We start from the raw sequence: 27,714 nt of genomic DNA on the forward strand, positions 1-27,714 counted from the left end.
GGTATTTGAGTGCCCCTAATCCAGAAAGATTGTGTAGCAAGGATATAGGAAACCTGGAACTAATCATGGCTACATTTTTGGTTTCTAAAATAGTCAAATGCAGTTAAAAATAAGAGGCAAAAAGATGCAAGCCGCCTGATACTAGGAAATGGAAAGCACACTGTATGACTTTCCCTACAAGAGTCAGCACAGGCACTTTGTCCAGCAAGGAGTCATGTGTTGGTAATTGCTTTGCACAGTAAGAACTCAGTGCAGTAAATAAAATACAGGATTTTCAAAGTGTGTTGCAGGGATCCCAGTTCTCTATCTAAACATTAGAGAGACTAGTCCAAGCAGGGAAATGGTTCTTCTCCCACTCTGAGATTTTATGTATGTATTTATTTATTTATTTATGTATTTATTTTTATATCTAAAAAGTGGGAGGCAGGGGTTGTGTGGGAGAGGAATGGCTGTTGCATCAAGCCCTGACACTGGATCCTACTGTGGGAAAAAAAGCTCTGAGGTGTTTTCTGGGGTCTATTGGAGAACTGATTTAGAGGTGAGAAAGTATGAACACTTGTTCATTGTACTTACTGATCTCTCTGGTAAGCCAGGATCTTGTAGGTACAGCTCCATTATCAATATCCTTGAACTTTTTCCAGGATCTTCCATCGTTCACCCAGAATGTGCACAGACTGGTGAATGATTTGCGCTACTACAGACTCTGCAATGACAGTTTGCCCCCTGGAACTGTGAAGCTATAGTTTCTGCACTGGGCTCCTGGTTTGATCACTGTAATGAATGGATCTGTATTTCTCTTGCCTCCACCACCACCACCACCACCACCCCCTCCCTGACCTCGGCAGTACTGCAGGACACAGTGTCTTGCACATGGGCACATTACCGGATTTACGCAACACGCTTCCTTCTTTCCTGAGCCAAGATCCTCCACCTGAGTTGGCAGCACTGCCTGCAGGATATCTTAATGCCAACCCCAGGGCATTTCAACCATACAGCAAGTCATGTTGCTAGGTTTTTGTTTTGCTGACCTAGTACTGTGCGTCCAGAGATTTCAGTGAGTTGTCTTGAGAGATCTTGTGTGTATCAATTGTGAGGCAGAAACGCCAAAGACTACTTCAGACATTTGCACCTTCGCATCATTCCGCCTTCCACCCAGCCCTGCTCTCAGAGGAGGAGAATCGTCATGTCAGGATTGTTCCGGCACTCCTGTCACTCCCTTTGGTTTTAAAATTGCCTTGAAGCCTCCCTGCTGTTTGTGGGGATTTAGATACTTTGGGGGTTTTTTAAATGTTTTCTCATCATTCCATTGTGATACTAAAACAACATGCTTAATGGAAATAAAGTGCTTACTTTGTTGTTTTAAGTAGCTTCTCAATCTTCTTGTCTCCTTCAGAGGCCTGTTTGCTATCAAGCTGCTTTGCTAGAGAGAAATGCATTCACTGTGGGAAGAGGCATTGAAGTGATTCTTGCCCTTGTCCCTACTTCCGAATTAAGAATAGGAAGAAACTCTGAAGACTGCAGTGCAATACAACATAGGATACCTGCATTAAAAATTAGTCTAGAGCTGGATGATGGCTACTGAACAGAAGTGGGTTCAGTCTCTCAACCTTCATTCAGAATGGAATACATTTTCCTGAGGGTTCCTGTAGCACAATGTCTTCAAACTGTTCTGTGAAACCTGGGGGTTGTGCAAAGTGCCCCACATTTGCTGGGTAGGGCTTCCGCAGCAGAAGTAATACAAAAGGATTCTATGAGTTTAGAAAGTTTGAAAATGCTGTTATGGAATATTTATACTATGATTAAGAGACGGGGGCGGTCTTTGCATGTCTTCCTCTAGCAGTCCCAAATCTGGTATCAGATCAGTCTCTGATCTCCATTTTTTTTCTTTCAAGCATGGTGAAAGCACTCGGTTCAGGTTAAATGTGTTCAACAGCCATTATCAGTGAGGAAACATTCAGCATATTGGAAGCTGAATAGTTGTTCTTCAAATATGTAGCTGTATGGATGCCAATATGGGCAGTCATGCATATAAAATTCTGTTGTTTTTTTTTTAATAGCAGTCTTCATTGTGTTAAGCACATAGAAGAGTACTAACGCATAAGTATAGAGGCCAGAGCAGTGGTTCTCAACCTCTTTAGACTTGGCACCCCTTTGTAACTTGGGAATTGAGTGGTACCCCATTTCAAACACCAATTTATTTATTACAGGGCTTACCTCCTTGCAGAGGGGTGAGACAGTGGGGCTGGGGAAACAGCTAGGCAGGGAGAGCCTAAGCCTGCACGTACCTGCTTACCTCCTCACATTTCCTGCAGCACCCTTCCAAGCATCATGTAGCAGCCCAGAGTGCCTCGGCTTCCTGCTTGAGACTTGCCCCAAAGGAGAGAGCAGCTGCTAAACTTTCTCTGTTCTCTATCACACATGGCAAGAAGATGGAACATAGTGAGCCTCTGACCTGCTATTTCTTGGCTTTGGCTAAATGCTTTCATCCTTCGTAAGACTTTCAAAACTCATCTGAGGCTCTGATTCATGATTCCTGGAAACCAATCTAGATGGATAGAATATTTACAGTTAGACCCCATAATAAAGGCCTTCTAGTGTGTATAGGATTTAAATCCCATCTGTCCTGCAGTGAACTCCTTCCATTGAAAGGCAGAAAACAGCATATGCCTTTTCTGCTTTAAACTTCCATCTCCATCTCCCAAGCAGAAGCTTAATGCACTGGATCTCCAGAATGTCTAAGTCATGAGATGTACAGTTGAAACTCCATCTCTCAAATCAACCTATGTAGGTCTCCTCAAATCCTGAAGTGATGAACTGTAGGGCCCAGTAACATACAAACCACATTCATTTTCTACACAGTATCAAGCAAGTAACTGGACCAGTTTTGAAGGTGTTGAGAGATTTACTATAGACTGCACAGAGAGATGCCCCTGTGAATAGAGGTGGACATCCTAGGCTTAGCTCCATCTTCTCCAGGAAGACTTTCAGATAACGCCATGAGGGACATAATGGCTTTAAGGTCAGGTAGATAAAAAAAAAAAAAAAATCAGCTTGTTACACACAGTAAGCTTTCTTCAGAATTGGGTGGCTGCAATCACGTACCCCACAGCATTGACCAACTACAGAAAAGAAAGAAATCTCTGCTGGTTCCACCTCATTCTGCAGGGCAGCAAACCCCTAAAACGAAGCACTGTATTCCTCAGCACCACCCTTAGAAAAGTTTTATTTCCCCTGTCCATCACTGCACTACGTTCCCAGATGTATGTTCTTACCACCTTCAAGAGACAATTCTGTCTTCTGTGATCTATGGTCAATATCCCGAGGGAAAAAAACAGCCAACTCTCCTTACAGGGGCTGAACTGCCCTCATGGCAAGAATTGCACTCAAGTGACTGCTATCAAATAAGTTAGCAAGAATCCAGTGGCAGGATGGTGTGAAACTGTTGTGCCCTACTGTCATCTGCCTTCACAGACTGCTAGCATCTGCTGCATGGAAGAGGAAGATCATACCAGGAAGACTCAGATCAAAGGACAGAAACAATAGCTGTTTTGCCATCAAAAGATCTGTCATCAGTAGTTTGTCTTTTGACAAAACTCTAAACCCAGTATCAGATAATTGAGTCAATTCCAAGAATACCTTAAGAAAATTGCTGGATTTTTGGCAATAAACACTGTGATCATATCAAATCTCATGTATTCAGCATTCAAAACACTCATGACCCAGGACATTCAAGCTCTTGGGCTGTGGCTGACAGCAGCCATATTATCAATAATTGCAAAACATGATGAGAAATAATACCATGTCCCTCAACACATACTCAAGCCTTAATGTTTTGACTTAGTAGGGTATTGACCTGTATCTTGAAACTTTTCAATAGAGAGGAACTCTGGGAAATCAGAGGCAGCTAGTGATAGCTAAGACTGCTTTTACAGGCTGCAGAAAATGTCTTGACACCATGACTAGTTCAACGACTCTAGTAGTGATTTTGTGCAGTGTGCCTGCCCAAACTCCAAGAACTGGACACTCCTAGGGAAGACCTAGCATGAAGTTATCTGAGCAAACTGACCATTCTCTGTGCTGTCCAAAACACTTGTTTGCATACCAGTGCAAAACCATAAACCATCCTGCTGAAACAGCAGGCATTCTGTTGCTTCAAGCAATAAGTATACCCATAACAGGAGAGACCCAAGTAGCATAGGAGCTAGGTACTCTCCATATTTTTTCCAGTTACAGCTCTCTGCAGCCTTTAACAAGTTGTCTCACACCATTGTAGATAATAGAGCTAGTAAGAATGGTGATACACTGTTAGCAAAGGCCTACCTGCCAGAAGACTGAATTCCATTCCCTTCAGTCACTGGCCCAAGATCAAACCCAACCACAGTAGTGCATGTGTCAGGTTCCTGGATAACACGTGTGCATACAGGCACAGAGCAATGTTTGCCAGATTCAATTTTGACTCATACAACTATGGTAACTCCTATCCAGGCATCATATGACCACAGCAGAGTTCTACTCTAGGTCCTACAAGAACTTTCTTAATGGCTGAGCCTTGAAAATATACAAAATGGGATTCTTTTTTTCTGCCTGTTTCCTAATGATGTTGCTTGTCAGATACCTTGGAAATAGGCCAGGGTATCTACCTGGTGTATCTACAGATGCTGGAAAGATGGTCCTTATGTGATTTGAAGCTGCATGTGAAGACCTTGGACAACACATGCTCAGTGCACTTTTTCAACAGGCAGAGGAAAGTCCTAGTCATCCTTGATTTGATAAATACAAGCAAATACCCAGAAACCTTTCATGAACTGTTGCTGTAGATATCAGGCAGAGGTGCAATATTTTGCTATTGGGAATCCTTCCAGGATAGACTTCTTCACCAAAGAAGAAAAGACCAAGTGTCTTTAAACTTTCAATGTAGCATGAGTCTGAGCTTCTTCTATGCCTTCTTATTAGGGTAGTCTTCAAGACTTGGATGCTTTTCTTTTTATTCCCTTCATCCCGTAGGTGATAACCTTGCCTGTTTGACTTTTGGATATGAAAGCATTTGGACAATCTGTCCAGAATGCTTGAATGTGTCCATTTGGCTATCCATACATCTCCTGATCTTCCTTGTGTTGATATCCAAGGACCATACCCATCGCTCAGTTGTATCATAAAGCCTGGATATCAGCTGGCTTGAGCACCACTAAAAAATTGCTAATGGTTATTACTTGAGGTCCAAGAGTTGGTAAGCCTCCACCCCTTATAGCCAGATCTCCTTGTACCTTATTTCATAGGATGAATGTGGTTCTGATTACACCCCAAGTTCATCATGAAGATGGACTCCATTTTATCTTCCTACTTGTCTTTTCTAAAGCCACAACTGATACCAGGAAGAGCTACATTCTATGGACATTTCCAAAGCCTCGCTATATCAGGGCAGGACCAAACCTTTTAGACTGTCAATCTGGCTCATCCAAAGGCCAGAAAAAAATTAAAATTTAAGTGCGCTATAATATGCACCTGTTAATTGCTGAGCCTTTCCCTCCAGACGTACCGGTGTGTAAGATCTGTCAATGCCTCCTGACACCTGTCCAGCATTATGCTCTTGACATGGCAGCTAGGTGTGATGCCAAGTTTAGAAGAGTAGTACTTCATTATTTGAAACATCCAAAGAGGGAAACAAAATTGCTGGTCACATGCGGTGAGATTCACACTTGAAAAATTTCTTGATTATTTACAACTCTAGTTCTTCAAGATGTGGTTGTCAGCACAGATCCAATGTAGAATCTGTCCTCTCTTCCAGCCTTTCAGAGTTCCCCAGGAAATGGTTTTGAGGGAACTGGGAGAGTGTCATGGCTGGCCACCCTGCCCTTTATGCCCTTCTAGTGGGATATAAGAAAGCACAGAGTTTCTGTATGGTCCTGGTTCACCCAGCTTTTCAAAGAAAAATGAGCTCATGTCCATGAGTTATATACAGATGGCTTTCTCCTTTCTCCAATGTTACTGTAGGGTAAGGAACCATTGCTGTCAGTGCATCTTGAAGCTACTAGTTAACTGACTCTCAGAAAGATATCACATACTAGGTAGTGTCTTTGAAAGCCCTTTAAGGTGAGAGAGATGTAAGCTGACCTTGCACTGCTTGACTGAAATATTCTGGAGCAGTGCTAGTTTGGAGCTCTTCTACAAGGAAGCCGGCAATAAAAAAAATGCTAGTATAGAGTTCCTAAAGCAGACAAGTTTGTGGGGTAAAAGAGGGAGGTCTATTCTGGTACCTAAATGGGAGGGCTCAGTCTTATCCTTGTTTTCTAAGAACCCAGTTTCCATCTCTTAGTCTTAGGAGCACACTTGTCTTCTTCCTTAAGGTGATGCCAGCTGGCTGTCCTGGACCTTGGGGCTGCATATATATATACTGAATATGTGGGCTTGTGTCAAGATGGGTCCTTGACTTCTGCCCTTCCAGGCTGGCATTGGCATTGTGTGTCTTTGTGAAATACTTAGTAATCTTGTCAGTATATCGATATGGGATGAAAGTTCATGTTTTTCCCTGTCTGGACAATTGATCAAGGTCAGTGTTCTGGAAGGGATCCAAGCATGAATGAGGGTGTCACTGGAGCTTATTAAAAGTACCAAGCTTTATTCATCAGTCACCAGAGCTGAAAGGGCTAAAAGACCACCATTTACCCTTTGGCTGCCCACTTGGAAGGTAACTAGCTCCACATGCAAATGAAGTTGCCTTTATTGTGGGTAACAAGATTCCAGTACCTGTAATTGATGTAATTAAAGTCTAGTATCTCACCTAATATGCAGTTAGTGTCTCTTGGAATTCATCTCTTGTCAGGCAAAGCATCAGTATGTGTGAAATTAAGTCTCAACCTAGTTGATCTCCAGTTGTAAAAGTCTTGGCACATGTTTGTTACAAAGACCAGCTGTTACTTCTGCAGGTTCCACTTCCATTAGGATGGTCACACCAAGACACTGCCTGGGAGTTCTTGTACCTACCCCTCTCTTCTTTTAACTGGCAAGCAGCCCATGGGGAATATCGCTTAAGATGCATGTTTCTGCTGTTCCTCTCCATCACTGTATTGTATATTATAAGCCTGTGGTACAAGAGTGGGCAGAACTCAGTGCCTTCACCTAGGGCACCTGCTTCCAACCCATGCTAATTCGCATGTGTTGTGGAGGCTCAATTAATTGAGTCTGCTCCATCACATGTATTCAGCATCCGATGCTTCAAAATGACAGCGGGGGGGGGGGGGGGCAGCTTATCATCAATGAGCTTTAGTTAAAGTGCCCCCATCGCCATTTTGAAGCATGGGACACTGAATGCTCTTGGAGCTGTTTTAATTAAAGCACCCCTACCTTCACCCCCAGAGCACATGTAAAGATGCCCTTGGTTTCTAACCCTGCTGAATAAGAAAAGTGTCAGCACTGTGCCCACTATGCTATGATCTTCAACCTTGGTAAGTAGATAAGAGACCATTAAACATGGCTTCTTCTGTTCACCAAAAAGATTCTTGCCAGTCCTGTGCTCCTGTTCCTGCATTCTGTGCTACTATCACCAGATATCCTGTTCACTGAAGTACCAAAAAGTCAAAGTGCCCTAAGCAGCATCCATCAGTGAGTGAGACACAAACCACAATGAGGCCATACAGCAAAGGTAGGGGTGCTAACACAAGGCTTCCACAGCTAAAGTGATGTTGCTCCTCTAGGAGTGAACACTGTTCTCTGGAGAGTGGGGTGGCCCTATGCCACAGAGTAGGTGAGGGGACAGTCGGGCAGAACTAAGTGTATTGCCTTTGTGATATGTTAGCATTAGGACAGCATCCTTGATACTTTGTTTGTTTTCTCCATGTCACTATTCTGCAGGGCAGCAGCCTGCTGCATTGCAACAGGTGCTGTTTGCCCCTTGGAATGGAGCCACCCTAGCAATGGGGATCAATGACCAGGTGGCTCTTTTGAAGAGCACCTGTGGCTGCCTTCATGAGAAGTGGAGTCCAATGAGAACAGACTTAGGGAAATGAACAGCAACTTGGTGTTTGGCATTAACTGGCCTTGCTTTAGAGTCTTGTGTGAGACAGGGCAGGGGTATTAGAGGTCCCGTCCATTAGTGACAGAGCTATTGAAGAGCTGAATTCCTGGCCTGTTGCTTTTTTAAATTTTGGCTGTGAGAAACCTAGTGCAGCCAATCTCTTAACTACTAATGAGATTCAGCCTTCTTATAATGGAAGCTGCTTCCCTAACATGAAATGAAAAGCCTGGATACTAGATTTTAGAGTCAGAAGGGACCTATTAGATCATCAAGTCCAACCTCCTGCCATGGGCAGGAAAGAGTGCTGGGGTCAGATAACCCCAGCCAGCTGTTTGTCCAATCTCCTCTTAAATACCTCCAAGGAAGGGGACAGCACCACCTCCCTTGGATGCATATTCCATATTTTGGCAATTCTCACTGGAAATAATTTTTTTTCTGATGTCCAATCTAAATTTGCTCTCCCTCAGTTAGTGGCCATTGTTTCTAATTATCCTGATGGGCACCCTGGTAAACAGAGTATCCCCTATCCTGCTGTTCTCCTCCCCCCATGAGTTTGTAGACATCCACAAGATCAACTCTCAGCCTTCTCTTGTGGAGGCTAAAGAGGTTCAGGTCCCTCAATCAGTCCTCATAGGGTTTTTTCTGTAGGCCTTTAACCAGACAGGTGGCCCTCCTCTGAACCCTTTCCAGGTTATCTACATCGCTCCTGAAGTGCGGCACCCAAAACTGGACACAGTACTCCAACTGTGGCCTGACTGATGCCTCATAGAGGGGAAGTATCACTTCCCTAGACCTGTTTGCAATGCTACTTAATCAAGAAAGAGTGTGGTTGTACACTTGTTCCTCCTGTGCCATGAAACAATGTGTCCATCTGTAAGGAGTAAGAGATGGAGAAAAGTCATTCAACTCAAGTGTCCTTCATTTGAATAAAAAATAATCTGTAGCCAGAAGCCAATGGCTATTTGGTCTCTGCAGTTTTCTGATGACATGGCTTCCCTATAGGCAATCGCAGCAGAGAAGCTGAAAGTTAAATGGAGTCAAAGATTGAACTCACAGAGAATGGGCACCCCCACTAGCAGGCTGCAGTCTGGGAAGATGAGAATTTGACCACCCTGGATGCTTGTGCATCACAAATGTCTTCCAGTGCTCAGTTGGTTCATCTCTTCTCCCTTCCTACCTAGCAGTAGCCTTAAATATCAGTTTGTAGTTCCTGCCAACTAGGAAATGGAGGACAAAATCCATTGATCAAACTCAGCATAGTCTTGGTATACTCCTTTCTCTCAACTGCTAGAAGCATGAAGCCACGGTTACCTAAGTTCTGGCCCCACCGTGGCTACTTGTCCCTTTCCTTCTAGGAATGGGAAAGAATGAGAGAGACCTAAAAAGGGCAGTAGCAAGAAGCAAAATGTGTGAAGGGGATGGAGTCTCTCAAATCTATCTTAAAAATCTTTTCATTCTTCTGCTAGTGCTGAGTAAGGACATTTTTACTGGTGTCTCTCTTCAACAGTATCCTGAGAAGGTGGCCAGATGCCTACCTTGAATTCCAGTGAGCTGGATACCTGACATAAGAACAAGGCAAGGATACTGGTTTCCCCACATCTTTGGATGCAAGCCCCTGTGGGGAACGTACTTAGCTGGCCAACTATCAAGGGCTGAACCTTTTCCCTTGAATAGAAAGGAGATGCCAAGATTCAAAGGGGATGTGGGAAACAGACCCAAGTGCTGGAAAGTGTGGAAATGTGGGTAGAAGAGTTTGCTGTGTGCTGTGCAGCATCAGTGAGATCAGTGTGCATGTATCTCTTACCCAGACTAGGAGGAGGCAGGGCTGGGTGTTTTGAAGGAAGATTAGCACTGAGACCTTAAGTAAGGCCATTGGGTTACATGAAATAGGAAACTCTGAATGACAGTAATCTGCTGTATCTTCACAGCTGTGCCCCATGCTGTACACTTGTTCATTGACAGCAAGTGATAGCAGTCATGCAACTGTGTTAGTTGGATTCATGAGTAAAGATCCTGAGTGCAAGACTAGAGGTCTGCATGACTGAACCAAATCAGTTTGCTATTCTTTGCTACTTATGTGTAAAGCTACATCCTGCCTTTCCATAGGGCTGTTGGAAGACCAGTTCATTGTCTGTAAAGCACTTTGGGACCTTCAGGTAGTGACTGCCACTTAGATGCACCTTGGCATTAGCGTACAAATGTGCACAGAGCAGTCTGGAGCCAGAAGTTTAAATTACCTTTGATTTAAGTAATGCACAAAGTGACTACAATTTTCCATTAACTTGCAACTTTTAACAGACATATGAGTCAGTTGTCCTAAGGGGCTGGGGAGTTTTATGAACGTGGGAAATTGAATTCATCCAGTTAGAAAAGACATGCCGGAAGTTGCTCTGAGTGAAAGGTGCTAATAAAACTGTTTCTGTCAGGGTGTCCCTAGAGCCCGTTGGCTGGGCTCAGTCATCATCACCAGCTATCCTAGTGGATGGGACATGGAGGTGTCAGAAGAGGTAGGGCAGAGCTGGGAACTGAACCCTGTCAGCTTAACCCTAAGGCATGATAACATGGACAGGAGTCTCATCCATTCTTCCATTAACCAAGCTGTGGACAGATCTACAAGTTCAGATTCTACAGGACTGAAACATTTCTTGGAGTTTGAATTTCTAGATACTTCATTCCCTGCTTTGTTCTAAAAAAATCTGGCTTTTCTACTTCTGGGCTTATTGGTGAGATTTATTAGGAGACCTTGTCTAACACACCAAGGCCAGTTTTCCTGATTCCTACCCAATGAAATACTGTTGATTAGGAAAGGCTTCCAGCTGTGCTTCTAATTCTCTGGGGATACAGGAACTATGCAGACAGCAGTGTGTCCAGCTGCTTGTACAGGAAATGGCTATTCCCACGGGCTGTCATCTCCTAGTACTAGATGTCCATACAATGGCAATGCTGCGTAAGGAGGGAGCTGGAGTAAAACAGCAGATCAGGACTAAACTACAATGATGATGCTACCTGTGGAGCTGCCCACTATGGTGCTGAACCAGCACCCAGTTGACTGCAGTTGCTATAATGTGCCTGACCATGCTCAGATCCCATGAAAGAGTTTAAAACTTTTGTGGGCTCTGCCTGCAGCATCTTCAGTGCAAACTTTGGTCCAGAAGAACTGGAAAAGATGGGCAATGGACAGTCTCTGATGAAGTTGGGTCAGGAATGTAGTTCCCAAATGCTGGAGGAAACTGCAGGGAAGGGGGCAAGTGCATCACCAGGGGCCCACTTGGCTTTATCCTGCCTCTGGCTTGTGCCCCTAGCCCTGGCAGGGTTTAAATCCTGGCATGCCCCTCTCACACCTGTGTGGCCTCCTTATTGCCCCTCAAGTCCAGCCCTAGGAGCAGGGAAGAGTGCCCTGACAGAGTAGTTGAAGGCTTGTCTAACTTGACTGAACCAGCTGTGTACATGGGAGAAAAGATGCCCTCAGGAATCCTTGCCTCGGGCATAAGTTCTGGACCCTTGTGGCTACTCCATCGCCCTTGCTCGACAGCGAAGGAAAAGCAGGCCAGGAGGAGTTGCCCAGCTCAAGGAGGGGGTGACCCAGCTGCAGGACTTTGCCAGGCGCACAGGTGCAGGGTGAGCTGGAGGCTGGATGCTGCCCGCTGAGCTTCAGGCCAGCTGAGTCCGGGGGCCAGTCAGGGTGGCATGCAGAGGTGTCCCCTCGCCCCCAGGCAGAGTGGCAGGGCGGGGTGCAGGCCCCAGGCAGGGGGGTCCAGCTCCCAGCCGCAGCCCAGGAAAGACCCAGCAGTCGCCTTCCCTGCCCTCGAGAAGCCTCCCGTGCCGCTCGGCGGGGGTCTTTCGTCGGCCCCCCCGCTGCCTCAGCGGCGGTGCAGCGCGGGGCCCGGGACGGGTGGCGCCGGCGGGGCTGGGCCGGAAACGTGACCCTGGCCCGGGCCGCCCCGCTATAAAGGCTGGGCCGGGAGGCCGCGGCAGCGGCTGCCCGGGCCGCGGGAGGGCAGCCGGGCCGGGCCGGGCCATGGGGCTGCTCCCGCGCTGCGTGGCCAGGAGCCTCCTGCAGGGGCGGCCGAGCCTGCGCGGGGGCCCGGGGCCGCGCTACAGCACCGGTGAGTGCCCGCGGGCCGGGCCGGGCCGGGCGCGCTTTGTCTCCGCGGCGCGATGCTGGCTCCCGGCGGCTCCGGGCTCCGCAGCCCCGACGTGGGGGAGGGATGGAGCCGCCGCTGCCGCTGCCGCTGCCGCCGCCGGGGGGAAGTAGCCGGGGCCCGGGGCAGGGCCCCCGGTCAGGCAGAGCGCCGGGTCCTCCCTGCTCGGGCGGCCCGGCTTCCCGGCGGCCAGTGGCGGGCCGGGCCGGGCCGGGCGGGGCGGGCAGCAGAGGCCCGCACGGACCCCGCGGCCGCTGCCCTGGCTCGGGGCGCCGGCGCCGGCGCCGGCCCCGGCCCCGCGCTGTCTGCCCGCCGCCGCCCGCACAGCGGCGCTCGCCTGTCTCGCTGCCCCACGTGCCAGAGCGGTGCCCTGGCCCCCGCCCGAGCTGGAGAGCGGGGCGGCCTCCGCGGGCGCCTCGTCGCTGTCTCCTCCGGCCCGAGGCCGGGCTGTGCTTCTCGGCCACGGGCTCAGGACCCCGGAGGTGGCACAGACGCACCCCAGCTGGCAGAGAGGCAATATGACGGAAGCTTTAGACTAAGCAGGAAAGGCCTCACCTGGCACATCCTCTCTCTGCCCCCAGCACACCTGCCTCTTGGGCACATTTCTATTCACCAAGGAAAACTTATTCCTGTCACCATCCTTATTGTCTGGCCCACAGTTTCTTTCCTGCAGCTCCCTGCCAGGGTCAGGTGGAAGGTGAGGGGTGGTGAGGGCCGAGGACACTGGGGTGCTACAGGGGACTTCAGGGTTGGTCCGGCTGTGGGGCTGTCCCCTCTGCTTGGCTGGGTGATGCTGGCAAGATGCTAGGCATGTTGGGGAAAGTAGTGGCTGAGCTGTGGGCCAGGAGGAGAGTGGGTCTGCCGTGGGGAAGGGGCAGTGCTGGGTCAGGACTGTCGAGGACCCCGGCTGCCAGTGTTCTACCTGGTCTGTGGGGAAGCGATGTGGCTAAGAGCAGGGGTGGGCACCCCCCGGCACGGGTGCGAGAGTGTGGCATGTGAAGGCACTTTTTGCTTGGCATGCACACCTTGGGGTGGGCAGCAGGGAAGGGGCAATTTGAAGTTGAGGGTGTTTTTGGTACTCTGCTCAAAAGGGTTGCCAGCCCCTGGCCTAGAGGATACAGTACAGGAATGGGCCTCAGGAGGCAGGGGGGCCTGTTCCTGGGGTTGTCTCCCTGGCCTGTTGGGTAAGCCTAGGCAAAGCACTTTGTCTCAGTTCATCTACCTGTAGCAAGAGGATCATGGCTGTCTTCTATAGAGGGCTTGGAGATGTCTACACAGACATCATAGAGAAGCAAGACTGGAAAGGACCTCCACAGGTCATCTAGTGCACCCCCTGCCTGAAACAATCATCCCTATCCAAACCATCCCATACAATCCATTGCCTTTCCTCTTTAGTGAAATTACCAGCAACCTTGACAAAACACAAGCCCTAACACCCTAACATGCCACAGGTAAAGCAAGGGGCCCTGGGATCGGCGCTCTGTGCTGTTGTGGCTCATGCAGCTGGTTCTGGAGGTGCAGCCAAGGGTGGGCTTTGGAGCTCAATGACTGGGCACAAGGAGCAGTGGGTACAGAGGGCAGGGGCAGCAGCAGCCACCCTCCCTCCCTCAGAATATGGAGCTGCTGCTCCATTAGCACCTGGACGAAGATCACCACCAGCTGGAGTGGCAGTGGTCTCCAGGCTCTCCTCTGGCTGTCTAAATGCAGCCAGGCACAGGGCAGGCCTGTGGGGCTCCCTGGTTAGTGCCCAACATAGTTCTGTTGGTGCCCCTGGCTTCAAGCTTTGTTTTCTTCAGTAACTACTGGAAAGCAGGTGGGTCCAGTCAACCCCAGCCTGGGTTTTGGCAGAAGCTTCTAGTACCCACCTGCTGCGTCTTCCAGCTACCTAACAGAGCAGGGACTGAGCCACTGGTCTGTAATGCTTCCAAGCTGGACGGGTAACAGGGAGCAAGCACAAAGCTTGTTCCTTAGCTGAGACTCAGAGGACTTCTGCCAGACCCATCAGCTTCCTACATGTGCCTCTTCCCTCCCTGTGGAGGGAAACACTATAGATTTTTAACCAGTGGCCATTTGTAAATCTCTCCTGGTGTCTGTCTTGTCCCCCAGGTGCTACCTGGATCATCTCAGACCTGGGTCCCCTCAGCAGGACAGTCTCTCCTGGGGTGCTGTGGGCTCTTACTGGCTGGCAGCCTCTGGTCTGAGCCACTTGGATAAGAAAAGGAGTTTTACACACTGAGCCCCATGGCTTGTGCCTCAGGCCTTTTTCCCCCTTTCAGAATCGGAGCTTCTACGTGCGTGCCCCCAGGGCTCTAGTCCAGAGGTTCCCAAACTTTGTCTTACTGTGTAGCTCCTTCCAGATTTACCAGCTGCCTGTGTACGCCAGCCAGCATACAGTTTATATTTTAACCCTTAAATGTCAATTATTATAACAAAAAATAAATCTGCCATTACACAATTTCTTCTGCTCCCAAGAGATATCTTGCATACCCTCAGGGGGATGTATACCGCACTTTGGGAACTCTGATCTAGTCCATCAGATGGGCTCCCAGCCTGCCAACCCCTTTCTATGCCCCCAAACCACCCAGAGTTGTTTCTCTACCTTCTCCCACCCCACCCTAGCAAAATCTCCTTCCTGATAGGGCCAGGTGCATCTGCCAGGTGTTGGGGCCCCTGGTCAGCTGTTTCCCAAGGCTGTGAAGAGCTGCACCAACAAGGGGATACTGAGCTCCCAGCTTCCCTCCACACCTCACCCCCCCATCTTGGTTGTGCCCTTACAGCTGCTCCAGTAGCCACAGGAGGTAAAATTACCCCCATCCTGCACTGAGGTGCATCAGGGCTTCTGGTGCTGTCTCTCTAGCCTTGGCATAGGAATGAGCTGTGGTGGTGAGCTGCTGGAGATGCTGCTTCTAGTGCCATCATATCCCTTTGCCTAACCCGCCTCACAGGAGAAGCAGGAGAGTGAGTTGGACAGTTCTCCGCACCAGGGATGTCAGACTCACTTGGCCGTGTAAGCCAGATGAGTGCTGTGGGGCTGGTCTGTGGGCTGGGTGAACATTGCATGGCCAGCCCCACAAGCCAGATTGGTCCCACAGACCCTACCCCCTCCCCCACACATGCCAAATCCAGCACATGCACTTGCTGCAGCTGGTCTGGGACTGCACCACACATGGCACCCACTCTGACTCATCTGGGACCCATGCTGCACACAGTGCCTACTCTGGCTAACCAGAGCAGGCGCTACCTGCAGCGTAGGGCTGGTCCAGCACACGCCACGTGCAGTGCATGGGTCAACTCCAGGCCCAGGGTCAGCACTGGAAGCAGGATGACGGGACTGTGGGCCATATCTTTGACACTCCTGTTTGGCATGGGCCCTGGTCCCAGCAGTGACTTAATAGGAGCATGGCGCTGTTGAGAGTTTGTATTTATTGAGCTTACCACAAGAGAGCAGCAGCTCTGAGGCTGCAGGGGGCACCTAGTGCTGCTGTAACCTGAGTCCAGCCTGTCCTCTGGCTGCAGCTTGAGCAATGCAGAACTGAGTGCACCTCAGATCCAGGGATGATGGCATGTGGAGGGGGGCTTTATCTCCAAAACTAACTGTCTTCACAAACTTGCAGCCATTCTAAAGCCCCATTCCCCTCCCCACCCAGCCTGCCCCACAGGAGAAAAGGGAATGGGGACTGAACAGTAAAAGGTGAGGGAGGGGGGGCTCTGCTGGGTAGGCAGGGCACTTTTCTGGCACCTGCTGACTGATTAACATAAATCACTTCCAGGCATTGAGGAACTCCCAGCCTGGTGGGTCAGTGTTATCATCGTTCTGGTGCATGTGGGGGAACTGAAACATGGAGCAGCAACAGGTTCCCTAGGGAACCAGGGAAATGCAGTGACTCCTAGGCAAGGTCCCAGCACAGGCAGTGGGGACTGTGACTATGGGATGGTGGGTACAGTTCCATACACTGCAGAAGGCTGGAGTGGGGCCACGTAAATCTGACACGGGGCTTGGCAGTGCCTTCCACCAGCAAAAACCTGCTGCTCTGTCCCAGGTGTGCAATAGAGCGGGCGGGCAGGCCAGTAGACCTGTGCGAAGTGGCTCATATTCGCTTCAGATTCTGCCGATTGCGGGACAGTGATTCAATTTGGTGATTTGAATCAGTGCCCTGAATCAATTCGGCCACCACCGCCCGCTCTCCCAGCCCTGTCAGTGGCTGCCCCGCCCCGCCTGGCCCCAGCTCTTTGAAAAAAAAAAAAAGCCCTGCATTCACTGGCTGCTGCCAGGCAGGGGGGCAATCCCTGCTGCCCCCACTGCATGCTGAGCCCTGCCACAAGCTGGCCCTGCAGCAGCCAGTGAGTGCACGGCTTTTTCCCTTTTTTTTTGCAAGAGCTGGCGCGGGCAGGGCAGCCATTGATGGGTCTGGGAGAACAGGCAGGGGCCGGGGGGCTTGTGGCAGAGCCCCCCATGCAGCGTTGGGCAGTGGGGGGCAGCAGGGATTGCCCCCCCCTCCTGGCAGCAGCCAGTGACTGGGGGCTTTTTTTTTAAAGAGCTGAGAGCTGGGCTGGGCAGGGCAGCCATGGGGTGGGGGTGTGCTCAGGGGTCTGGAAGAGCAGGCAGGGGATGGGGCCTGGCAGGGGTTCCCCCATGATACCCTGCCCCCTCCTCCAGCCCCCACTTCCCTGTCCCCTACTTATCAGCAGAATCAGGGTCTAGCTCCCTGTGGCAGCAAGCAGGGACTGCCCAAATCTCTGAAGCTCTCCAAATCTTTTCTGAATCGATTCAGAGAGCTTCAAATTGATTCGGACCTTTTACTTGGTCTCCTGATTCAATTGGGATTCAGAGATTCAGCCACCAAATCGGGCCAAGTCTCCTCCAAATTGAATCAGCACCCAAAGCTTTGCACAGCCCTATGGGCCAGGACCCACTTGGAGCTAGTTTGGTGACTCTTCTGGGCATGCTGCAGAGCCAGGGGCTGTGGTGTGAGAGAAGCCCAGGTTTGGCTGTGCAGAAAAGGTGTCCCAAGGGTGAGGAGCAAGGCACTGTCCTCTGTGCCATCCCTGCTGGTGCCTGGCTTCTCATGAGGAGTGACTGCACACGTGTTCCTCATCCCATGACAACACTTGCCTTGGGCTTTCAGGATAGGAAGACTACAAGGATCAGTGGGGTCTGGAGACTGCAGCAACCCTTGGAGTGTTACAACTTCACAGCAGTGGAAGGCTGTGCTCTCACGTGGGGGCCTGGGACTGTTCTTGTGCTGCTGTTCACAATCCTGTGGCAATCATAAACATTTGTCAAATGCTTGGAGGAACTTGGGTGACAAGTTGTAGACACGATGACCTATAGGAGTCTTGCGAACCTACTCTGCCCAGGCAGCAAAGCTGGTAGCTTTCTGAGGTACAGTTTGCAATTAGAATAAATAGCAAAAAAAGACCAGATTCATTTTAGCATCAAAATCTCTCTGAGACGCTTTCCTGCTTCCAGCACCACAGCATTTAAGAGCTTCACAGCCCTCGGGAGCACAGCCCCTTCCCCGTGCCAAGGGAGCTGAAAGGCAGAGAGTCTTGCCCAAGGTTTTAGAGGGACTCTGTGGCAGAGCAGAACATGGAGCCCTAAGTTGCCAAGTCCCACGCTTGTTCTTTAACCACTTGGTAGCCCTTCCCCTCTTTTTCCCTTGGGTGCTTCAGAGTAGCCAGAGGCTCCATCAGAGCTGAGTCAGGGCTTCAAAGAAGCGGACATGGGATCCCTGGAGTATCCAACTGGGAGAGCTGAGAAGACTAAACCAGCACAGGGATTCCCACATGTTTTCCAAAGCAAACCATGGCCAGTTTCATCTCCAAGCAGATGGAGACCGGGATGTTACCACCAGCCAGAAACATATAGGGCAGGGATGGGCAAAATACAGCCCTCAGGCTGGATCCAGCCCACCAGGCCATTCCATCCGGCCCGGGGGTCCCCCCCCAAAATTTAGAAAATTAATATTTATCTGTCCCAGCCATCTGTCAAAGATAACAGCAGCCAGGGGCAGTTGGACTCACCGGAAGCCCCAGTAGGTTCCTGCAATAGCAGGGCCTGCTTGGCCCTGCCCCCCAGCCAGAAGTCCCTGGCTAGCAGGGGGCTTCTGGCCTGGGACTGTGGGGCTGTTCACACCTCCCTGCCCCAAGTGCGAAATTCAGGTAAGAAGGGGATGGCAGGGCAGGCAGGAAGGTGGGGAAAGTGGTGGCGGGGGTAGGGGGAGTGGAAGCGGGTGCACATGCAGGAGTGCAAGGCCCACACCAGTGCCCTGGGGCCAGTGCTGGTGGGCCCAGAGTGGGGCGGCAGGAGCATGGGACATGGGCAACACTGCGCCAGCAGGGAGAGGGGGGAGTTGGCCCAGCTGCATAGAGCCCCAGCCAGCTGGCACTCTGCGCTCCTGCCACCCACTCTGGGCCGTCCTGTTGCTGGCCCCGGGGCACTGGCATGGGTCCTGCGCTTGCACCCAGCTGCCGCAGGCCCACTCACTCCTATCCCTACCTGTCCCAGCCCCACAGCACAGGCAGGGACAACTGCGAGCAGCCTTGACCCCGCACTCCCTGCACTCGCTCATCCGGGCTGAGCAGCAGCAGCAGTGGGGAGCAAGCTGCTGCTCAGTGCAGGGGAAAAGCAGCCCCCACCTCGCACTGCAGGCACTCCCTGCAGCAGCCACCCAGAGCCCACGCAGGGCTGTCCTGCCTCTCCGCCACATCCCCACCGCCCATGGGGCAGCAGTGGCAGAGAGTGGGCACAGGCAGCTCTGCGTGAGCTCCAGGTGGCTGCCACAGGTAGTGGTGGGAGAGGGACCAGCCTCTTTTCACCCACCCCAGCAGCAGTTCGTGCCCCACTGCTGCTGCTGCTTAGCCCGTCGGGTGAGCCCAAAGCCACTGTGGGGCCCAGGGTGGCAGTGACAAACTGCAGCTGAGCACAGGGGAAAAGCACCTCCCCTTCCACTGCCACTGGGCAGTCCACCAGCTCTGTGCTGGTGCTGCTGGCTCTGCTGCAGAGCTGGCAGCAAAGGAGCCACAGCAGAGTCTAGTGCGGTGTGGGCTCCCCGTGGGCAACTGTCACGTGCCACCCTGTCCATTGCCTAAACAGGAAGTGTGGCCTGACAGGGGGTGCACCCCTGTGCACCCTCTATGTGTCACTCCTGGTGTTCCTACAGCAAGCACTGCCCAGTGGTGGTGAGGAGGGGGTCACTTTCATCCACTCCAGCAACAGTTTGTGCCCCACTGATGCTCAGCCTGATGGGCAAGCCTGGAGCGCAGGGCCCAGGCTGGCAGCAGCAGCAAGGAACAAACTCCAGCTGAGCACTGGGGAAAGGCAGCCTCTCTCCTCCTGCCACTGGTGCTCCCTGCGGCATGTGCTTGGAGCCCACATGGGGCTGCCTGTGCCCGCTCTCTGTTGCCACCGCTGGCCCACGGGCGGCAGGCACACAGAGGAGAGGCAGGACAGCCCTGTATGGGCTCTGGGCAACTGCCGCAAGGAGTGCTGGTGCCGGGAGGGGGAGCAGCCACTTTCCCCCCGCGCTGAGCAGCAACATGTTCCCAACCGCAGCTGCTGCTCAGCCCAGACAGGCAAGTGCGGGGCATGTGGGGTCGGGGCTGCTCGCAGTCAACTCCGCCTGTGCTGTGGGCTGGGGCAGGTGGGGCTGGGAGCGAGCAGGTGCACAGCAGCCGGACAGGAGCCGTGGCTTCCATCACAAGTAGTTACATGTGGGTGGCAGGGCAGCCTCAAGAGAGAGGCAGCTGGCTCTGTGTGCCCCGTCCCATGGCCACTGTCATGGCTGAACCCAGTACAGTGCTGCCAGTGCACTGCGGCCTGTGCCAAGTCGGGCAGGACTCTCCACCCCGCCTGCAGCTGGGAGCAGGCGGATGTTGGCAGGGAAATACCCAGGGCGGAGGATGGGGAGGCACCTCTGCTGCTTGCTCTTAGAAAGGCAGCAAGCCCCTTCTTCCTGGGCAGCCCCAACTGTGTCCCCCTGGGCCACTGCCTGTGCAGCCCCCTCCCCTGCAAGGTCCCCCAGTGCCCCAACCCCATCCAATCTTCACAACCCCCCCCATAAAAATTAAATGTAAACATGTAAATTAAATTTAAATCTGTAAATTATACAGTTTGCGGGTCTGTAGTATAAAAAGGTTGGGAACACCCACCCTAGACCCTTGCCAGCCCACACCCCAAGCTCCTACCACCCCACTCTGGGCCCCGCAGTCCTAAATGCCTGCTCACTTCCACTTCTTCCCCCCCACCTTTCCTGCCCACTGGCCGGCCACTCGGCACCCCATGGCTCCCATACCTACCATACCATACCCACACACACATCCCCACACCCACCCCATACCCCCTGACACCCATGCACACCCTGCACAATATACAAGTAAGACTGCATTTTGAGTTATATGCAATGACTTCTTCATATACAGCACAAACACACACAAATCAGATCAAAAATATATTTAATTTTTTTAATTAAATTAAAACGTATTATGGGTGTTTGATATTTAGTATATAATTCGGGGGGGGTTCTTAAGATGGCAAACTCTCTTTCCCAAAGGAGTGCTTCCATGGGAAGAGCAAGTGACTTCTGGTGGCAAAGGTCAGAGGTTAAGGGGGTGGGACTTCCAGCCCCAAGATGGCTACCAGGGGGCAGGGCTCCTGTCAAAGGGCGGGGCTACCCATGCAGCCCTGGACAGCTGGCCAAAACTCAGTAAGCGGCCCCTCCACCTGAAATAATTGCCTGCCCCTGTATAGGGCAGGTTTGGTGAGCAGGCTCTGGTCACACAGAGGCACTGTGGACTTGAGTTGAGAGGCTCCTGGCTAGGAGGAAGGAGAGAAGTGTCCACTCTTCCCACCTGCATCTTTCCTGCCTTTGGAAACGTGCCCTGGGAGTTCTGACGCTCAGAGCCATCTCGGCTCCAGCCATGGAGACTTCCTTAGTTCGGACAGCTCTCGCTCTCCTGGGCTGCCCAAACCGCTGGCTGTCTGCCAGGGAGTTGGGGTGGAGGGGACTTGCCTATCTGAGCATCAGTCTTCTTGGGAACGGAGATGTATAACAGGCAGTAAGCTCTTCAAAGCAGCTTTTATTCTTATTACTGTCAGCAGCTTGTGCACCTAGGCTTTGGCTGTGACTGGGGGCCTTAGGAACTCACAGAATATAGATCAGTGTTTCCCAGGGGCTAGTCCAGGATTTTACAAAGAGGGGTGCAAGAGCAGCAATCAGTGCTGCAGGGATGACTGCACCCCCTACCTCCTCCCCTTTGTCCCCCCCATGGGCCTGGGCAGACCACTCACGGGAGCAGCAGTCAGGGACTTCTTTAAATCCCAAAGAGTAAGAATTCCCGCCCCTCCTCCTGTCCTTTCCTCTCCCTGCTGAGAGGTACATTCCCCACCCCCACCCTGCTGCTCCCAGTGTCCCTGCTGTCCCAGGGGTGAGGGGAGCTCATGCCCCACTCCAGTCGGCCTGCCCAGAGGCTGGTGGGCAGGTTCCTCCTCCCTGCCTGCTCCCCCCAAGTGTTCCTTGACAGTCTGGGAGCAGGTGCAAAGAGGAGAAACCTGCCTGCCCTTCCCCTACGCCCCCAACCCCCCACAAGCTCCCCTCCACCCTGGGATAGTGGAGACACCATCAGCAGCGGGTGAGGGATCAGAGACAGGGTGAGGCTGCACCACTTGGGATTCACCCCTGGTTTTTCTAGTTCAGGGCACCCTTTAGTAGAATCCAGGCATCACTCAGAAAATGCCAGTTTTTAGTTTCCACTCATTTTTCAACTATGGAAAAATAATAAAGCAATTATTTTATTGAAAGAACTCAGAAAGACCACAACTGGTCAGATTGGTTTTGACACTCTAAATTCCTACTGGGAATCTCTTTGTGTATCTTGTGCCTTGCTTAGGTGTTTGCACACCCAAAAGTGCTAATATTGTATTGCTCTCTGTGTCACCCTTAAAAAGATCTTGTGACACCCTAGTTGAGAGTCACTGGTACAGATACTAAGTGACAACCTCTGGTTCACACCCTAAGCTCTAGATTCCTGTGTATGTGTGCTCCCTGCGCCCCAGGCTTCATTTCAGAGTTCATTGCCTCAGCCAAAGGGCAGCAAATCACGTATCCTTCGCTCCGTGCCCTGATGCCATCTGGGCACTTCTGTTCTTTGGCCCTTCATCTTCATTGTCCTTATACTCCACTTAGGTATTGGAGTTATGCCCATTCCCATGGCATCTGGTTTCATCCATCTGCTACAGCCCCTGAAGGACTTTTGATGGGTATGTTACCTAAACTTAGTGTCAGAATTTAGGTGGTGTCACTGAAGTCATAAAAAATGGCTTGGACAAGAATAGTCTGTTCTCTGCAGAGAGCATTTATTGAGTAAAGCAGCTTACAATGTTAAGCATAAGACAAAGAAACAACAGAAAACTTTGCCTAAGTTAAGGCGCAACAAAAACTTTGCCTAAGTCTTACATAGTCCTGAGAACAAAGTGTCTCCCTGCAGCCAGGCATTCAGAAATCCTCTGGGTCTGCAGTTCTTTTTGGCAGGTGGGGGCAGAGGTCCATGATCCTCATTTTTGCTTGCTCTTGTAGGAGTGATCTGCCCCACTTCCCTTCCTTGATCACCTTGACAACAGCACATCGTTTGTCCCTCTCAGGGTGTTTGTCTGTTTGGTCTGGATTCCCCGGTTTTCAAAGGTTTTATCATGTTTATGGTGTGGGTGGCACTGTTTAGAGAGGGCCTATGGCTCACTTTGAATACTGATCTGTTGTAGCCCCCTGCTTCTTTAGATCACTTAGGTTATCTCAGGGGTAGGCAAAATATGGCCCGTGGGCTGGGTCCAGCACACCAGGTGATTCTAGCCAGCCCGCAGCAGGTCCCTCAGCCTTGTCCAGTCCAGACACGGGGGGCAGCCTGGGCCATGGTGTATGACTGGTCCCACTGTCCGTAGGTGCAGAGGTGCTGCTTGGCGTGGAGCACAGCCCACCCTATCTCCACACAAGGGTCTCAGGCATGCCAGGAGCTGTAGTCCATGGGGCTGGGTGGGGCGGAGGAGGCATGGCAGCTGGACTCAGCTTCCTAGCAGCCCTCGTAGGAGTGGTTCGCTCTGCCCTCACACTTCTGGCTGCTGCTGCCAGTGTCTTCACCACCACCGCCAGTCCCTTCTTGCTGACTGGACATCCCTGCCAGTCTGTCCCGCACCCACCGCTCCAGACAGAGCGAGTGGGTGGGGTCTCCAAGGAGAGCGGCCCAGGACCCCGACAGGTGGGACACGCTCAGCCTGCAGGGTCCATGAAAACCCTGCCTGCCTGCCCGCTCACACACTCTGTCCGGAGCCCCCGACAGTGGGTGCAGAGCCAGTAGGATCAAATGGGATCTCTCTGCCCCTCCCCCCCCCCAACTGGGTGGTATAAACAGCTGTGATAGGGGGCTGAGGCTGGGGCTGGGTCAGCACCCCCAACCTCTTCCCGGCCCTCAAGAGCTCACCAAAACGTAAGCGGCCCTCTAGCCCAAATAATTGCCCATCCCTTGGTTATCTCTTATCCACTGAAACAATCTGCCCCCCTGCTACCTTGGTTACACAGGTTATCTACTCAATATCTTTTCCCATCAGCTAGAGAATTAGTTAAATGGCCCAAAACTGTTGTGATGATGCCTTAAATTCCCCAACAGGCACAGATTTTTTTTTTTCATTCTTATTTTGTTGACCAGCTCAGTAGCCAGAGGGAGGCTAAGCCCAGCCCTCATTTGGTTTCTCTGGCTTGGTATTGGCCAAGCACTTAGCACAACTCCTTGGCTGTTATCTATGGCAGTGGTCTCCAAACTTTTTTGATCACGCATCCCTATCAGTAAAAAATTTTTGAGCACGCACCCCCAATATATGTATATTTATATTCGCGCATCCCTATCAGTAAATTTTTTTGAGCATACCCCCTAATATATGTATATTTATATTTATATAAATATAAATAAAAGTTCTAATATTTTCTTCCTGCACCCCAATGGATTGTCTTGCACACCCCCTGCGGTGTGCGCACCCCACTTTGGAGACTACTGATCTATGGTATCTAGGATTCCAAGGTAGGCTCCCATCCCAGCACCATCCAGCTTGTGTGTTAGCTAAACTGTCATCTACCCTTCTCCATTTCTCCCAACTAGGGATCCCTGGGATCCAGGAGCGGACGCTGGTGGCAGTGAAGCCAGATGGAGTGCAGAGGAGGCTGGTCGGTGACGTGATCAAGCGCTTTGAAAGGCGTGGGTTCAAGCTTGTGGGCATGAAGCTGCTCCAGGTACCTGCCTGCCCATGGGCAGTTGTTTTGTTCCATAGGACAGCCTGGTTCCCCACCCAGCTGGGGCCAGGGATGTGACTGGATAAAGCAATTCAAGACTCAGAGCATGGACTGGACTTTACTGCTGGGAGTGTAGTTCTAACAATGCTAGCCTGTGCCCAATGGTGTGGGCAGGGCATGTCTGTCTATCGTTCCCTAATGGGCCCAGCTCTGCCAACACCCCTCACACCTGACCTTCAGCATCTCCTCCTCCTCCCCTAGTGCTGAGCATCCAAACTGACCAGCATCCTTGTTATCCAGCCCTGTCCCTCCCTACATCCCCTCATTCTGGCAATGTACCGCTGTCCAGACCCTCAGTAGCCCACTATTCCAGTTCTGAGTCTCTCTTCCCCCATGCCAAATTTATGGCAACAACTTGCATCCTTTATTATTGAAATCTTGCAACCCCTATAATGCCCCTCAATCCCAGCCTTCAGTACTCACTACTGTTTCTGGCTTGGTTTCACCTCACAGCTTTGGCAATGCTCCACAGTCCCAAGCTGCACCCCTTGATATTATAGCCCTGGGCTCCCCCACATCTCTGGTGATGTCCCTTTTTCTTGGCTTGATGCATCCCTGCTAATCCACTCCAAAGCACTTAAAGCCTGAGCTGCTTGTTGCTGTGTGCGGCTGCTTTGTATCATGAACATGAGAGGTTATGCTGACTTCTGACTCCTCACACTGGTGATTTTACCCAAATGTAAACCTGTCTTTGCAGTGATGAGTCCTGTCTCCAGTAAAGTTAACTTTTCCCCAGTAAGTTCCAAGTGCCCGCTCCACCACTGGAGACTTGGGGATTGGTTAGCTGGGATGGACACAAGGACGTAAACAGGGAGACCATGTTCATGCGATGGGGTAGGAGAGAACTAGGTTGGAGCTTAATCTCCAGTGTAAGGCCAGATTCCTGTGGTGAGGGAGGCAGGAAAGAGTGAGACCCGGGACATAATGGCAGTTGCTGGATGCACACTCTTCCTTTTGGACCTGCTGGGTTCATTAGCTTCTGTTTGAGCACAGCCTTGTATCTCAAGACAGGGCTGTCCTTTCCTTCCAGGCCAATGAAGGGATCCTGTCTGAACATTACCACGAGCTGCGGAGGAAGCCCTTCTACCCTGCATTGATCCACTACATGACTTCAGGCCCAGTGGTTGCTATGGTATGGCTGTGTGTCTGGCTTGCCATCTCAGTGCATCCATGTGGAGAGCAGGGGAAGGGGTTGAGATGATGGCTGCGGGGAGGGGAGGTGTTAGAGATGGCTTAAGCTTCATTGTATCTCTCAATGAAAGGGAATCTTCCCATCCATTATTATTAGACCCTCTGTGGGTTTCGTTTTTAAAGTGGGTTGTACACACCAAGATCTGAATGGATAATGATCCTCACTGGGGCAGTAATGGGGAGAAGCAGGGCCCATCCCTTGCTTCACTTGGTAGAGCCAGGGGAGACTGGCCTTGTATGACTGCCCAGATGGACAAAACTGAAGTGTGGGCACCGTGCAGCCCTTTCACTGTAGTCATCTGAGGAGGCTGAGTGCCATGAGGCAGAGGAAAAGCTGGTGGATTTGTGCTGACAGCACTCCTCCAGTGCTTCCCGAGTCCCAGGCCTTGCTGTCTAGCTAGCTTTGCTCTCTGCTTTGACTTGCTCAGCCCCCATTGTTTTTTCCTTCCCACTTGTTCCATTTCCTCCATTTTTCTATTGGCTGGGTTCTCTGCTTCCAGTTGGGAAGAGGAGACATGCTACACTTGCAAATTCAGCATGAGTCCAGCTACAGTGGGAGAGAGTGTCTGCCTTCCCCAACAAATCCACACAACAGTGAATGCGGTTGACAGAGCAGGTGGAAGTGAGGGGAGTCAGAGCTCTCTCTTCCCCAGAGAAATTTCAGTGGGAGTTTGTGCTGCTGGCTGGAGTGACTCACTGCTTCTCTCCAAACACAGCCTCATGCAGCCCATTTGTGTTGCAGGTGTGGGAAGGTTTCAACGTGGTCAGGACTTCTAGAGCTATGGTAGGAGATACCAACTCCACTGAAGCCAAGCCTGGGACAATCCGGGGAGATTTCAGCGTCCATGTCAGCAGGTACAAACATTCAACACCAATCCAGCCATTATGCATCAGTGTGCTAGGCGGTGCCAGGTGTGAGGGCTCCAGCAGACCTACCAGGTCCTGATAGTGTGACTGTTTGCCATCCTTACCATGTGCTTCTCTTGACAACAGGAACGTTATTCATGCCAGTGACTCCGTGGAGACGGCCCAAAGGGAGATCAGCCTGTGGTTTCACAGCAGTGAGTTGGTGGACTGGGAATGCTGTGATCACAATATCACTTACCAGCTCTAAAGGCCTTCCCTTGCTCAGTCACTCGCCAGGATCTACCTCTGATAGCAAGTTGCCTTTCTGTAGCCCCTTTCAGCCCGGCAAGTACACCCCCAGGCCACACTTGCATCACATTGACTCTGCTGGAGGGGACAGATTTCCCCCTTCGTGTTGCCAACTACTGATTATGTTGGACTTGCCCTTCTTCTTACCATGGTGCCCATAAACTCTTGATGGTCAGATACATGTGAAGTAAGAAGGTGGCATTAAGGCCTGAAAAGATTCACATTAAAATTGAATTTGTTACAAATGTGTATTGCTGGTGTTTCTTATTCTTCTGTTTTCCTGCCTTTGTTGGTGGGGAGTAGAGTCTGGTGGGACAACCATCTCTGTGACTGATAACCTAAACAGAATAGCTCCTAATTCCTATCTGTAACTAAGAACATACAGTCAGCCTCCCTGAGACATCTTGTGGTTGGTCATAAATGGCAACACTGAGGAGGGACTCTGCAAGCGAGGGCCCTGGGTGAGGAGCAGCAGCTGTCCATCATGACTCTGGGGAGAACAAGCAGAAACTTTGGAGGAGGCTTTCTTGCACCTGGGTCAGAACAATGCCATGCACCAATACAGGTTGGAGACTGACTGGCTGGGCAGCAGCTCTGCAGAAAAGAACCTGGGGTCACCATGGGCAATAAGCTGAATCTGAGCTAGCAGTGTGCCCTTGTTGCCAGCAGATCCAGGGAAGTAATTCTTTCCTCTTTTCCGCACTAGTGAGGCCACATCTGTAATACTGTGTCTAGTTTTGGGGCCCCCGCTACAAAAGGATATGGACAAATTGGAGTCCAGTGGAGGGTAACAAAAATGGTTAGAGGGCTGGGGCACAGGACTAATAAGGAGAAGCTGAGGGAACTGGGCTTATTTATTTTAGAAAAGAGAAAGCTGAAAGGG

General features: G+C 51.2%; 2 protein-coding genes across 3 annotated transcripts in view; both read left to right on the forward strand.

Moving 5' to 3' along the window:
* XPO6 (exportin 6) overlaps positions 1 to 1,363 on the forward strand; it is a 94,208-nt gene extending 92,845 nt beyond the window's left edge. For both annotated transcript variants that reach the window (XM_090023235.1, XM_090023234.1), the window contains exon 24: positions 642 to 1,363. In XM_090023235.1, the coding sequence (XP_089879361.1) occupies positions 642 to 743 (102 nt within the window). In that variant the 3' untranslated portion in view covers positions 744 to 1,363. The remainder of the gene's footprint in view (positions 1 to 641) is intronic.
* A 10,536-nt stretch (positions 1,364 to 11,899) lies between these two features.
* NME4 (NME/NM23 nucleoside diphosphate kinase 4) lies at positions 11,900 to 27,076 on the forward strand. Its single transcript, XM_090024138.1, has 5 exons — positions 11,900 to 12,117; positions 24,295 to 24,425; positions 25,516 to 25,617; positions 26,419 to 26,531; positions 26,670 to 27,076. The coding sequence occupies exons 1-5, from the start codon at positions 12,030 to 12,032 to the stop codon at positions 26,788 to 26,790; spliced, it is 555 nt and encodes a 184-aa protein (XP_089880264.1). The 5' UTR covers positions 11,900 to 12,029; the 3' UTR covers positions 26,791 to 27,076.
* Positions 27,077 to 27,714: the final 638 nt, after the last annotated feature.

This window comes from Crocodylus siamensis, chromosome 12 (genome assembly GCF_052110815.1).
Source record: "Crocodylus siamensis isolate JL-2025a chromosome 12, ASM5211081v1, whole genome shotgun sequence".
NCBI classification, from domain to species: domain Eukaryota; kingdom Metazoa; phylum Chordata; order Crocodylia; family Crocodylidae; genus Crocodylus; species Crocodylus siamensis.

Bases quoted from the DNA above. Each gene is read 5' to 3' on its own strand.
- NME4 (XM_090024138.1), top strand. From the start codon at position 12,030: ATGGGGCTGCTCCCGCGCTGCGTGGCCAGGAGCCTCCTGCAGGGGCGG. The intron at 12,118-24,294 runs GTGAGTGCCCGC...TCTCCCAACTAG, and splicing joins GGGGCCGCGCTACAGCACCG to GGATCCCTGGGATCCAGGAG. The intron at 24,426-25,515 runs GTACCTGCCTGC...CTTTCCTTCCAG, and splicing joins TGGGCATGAAGCTGCTCCAG to GCCAATGAAGGGATCCTGTC.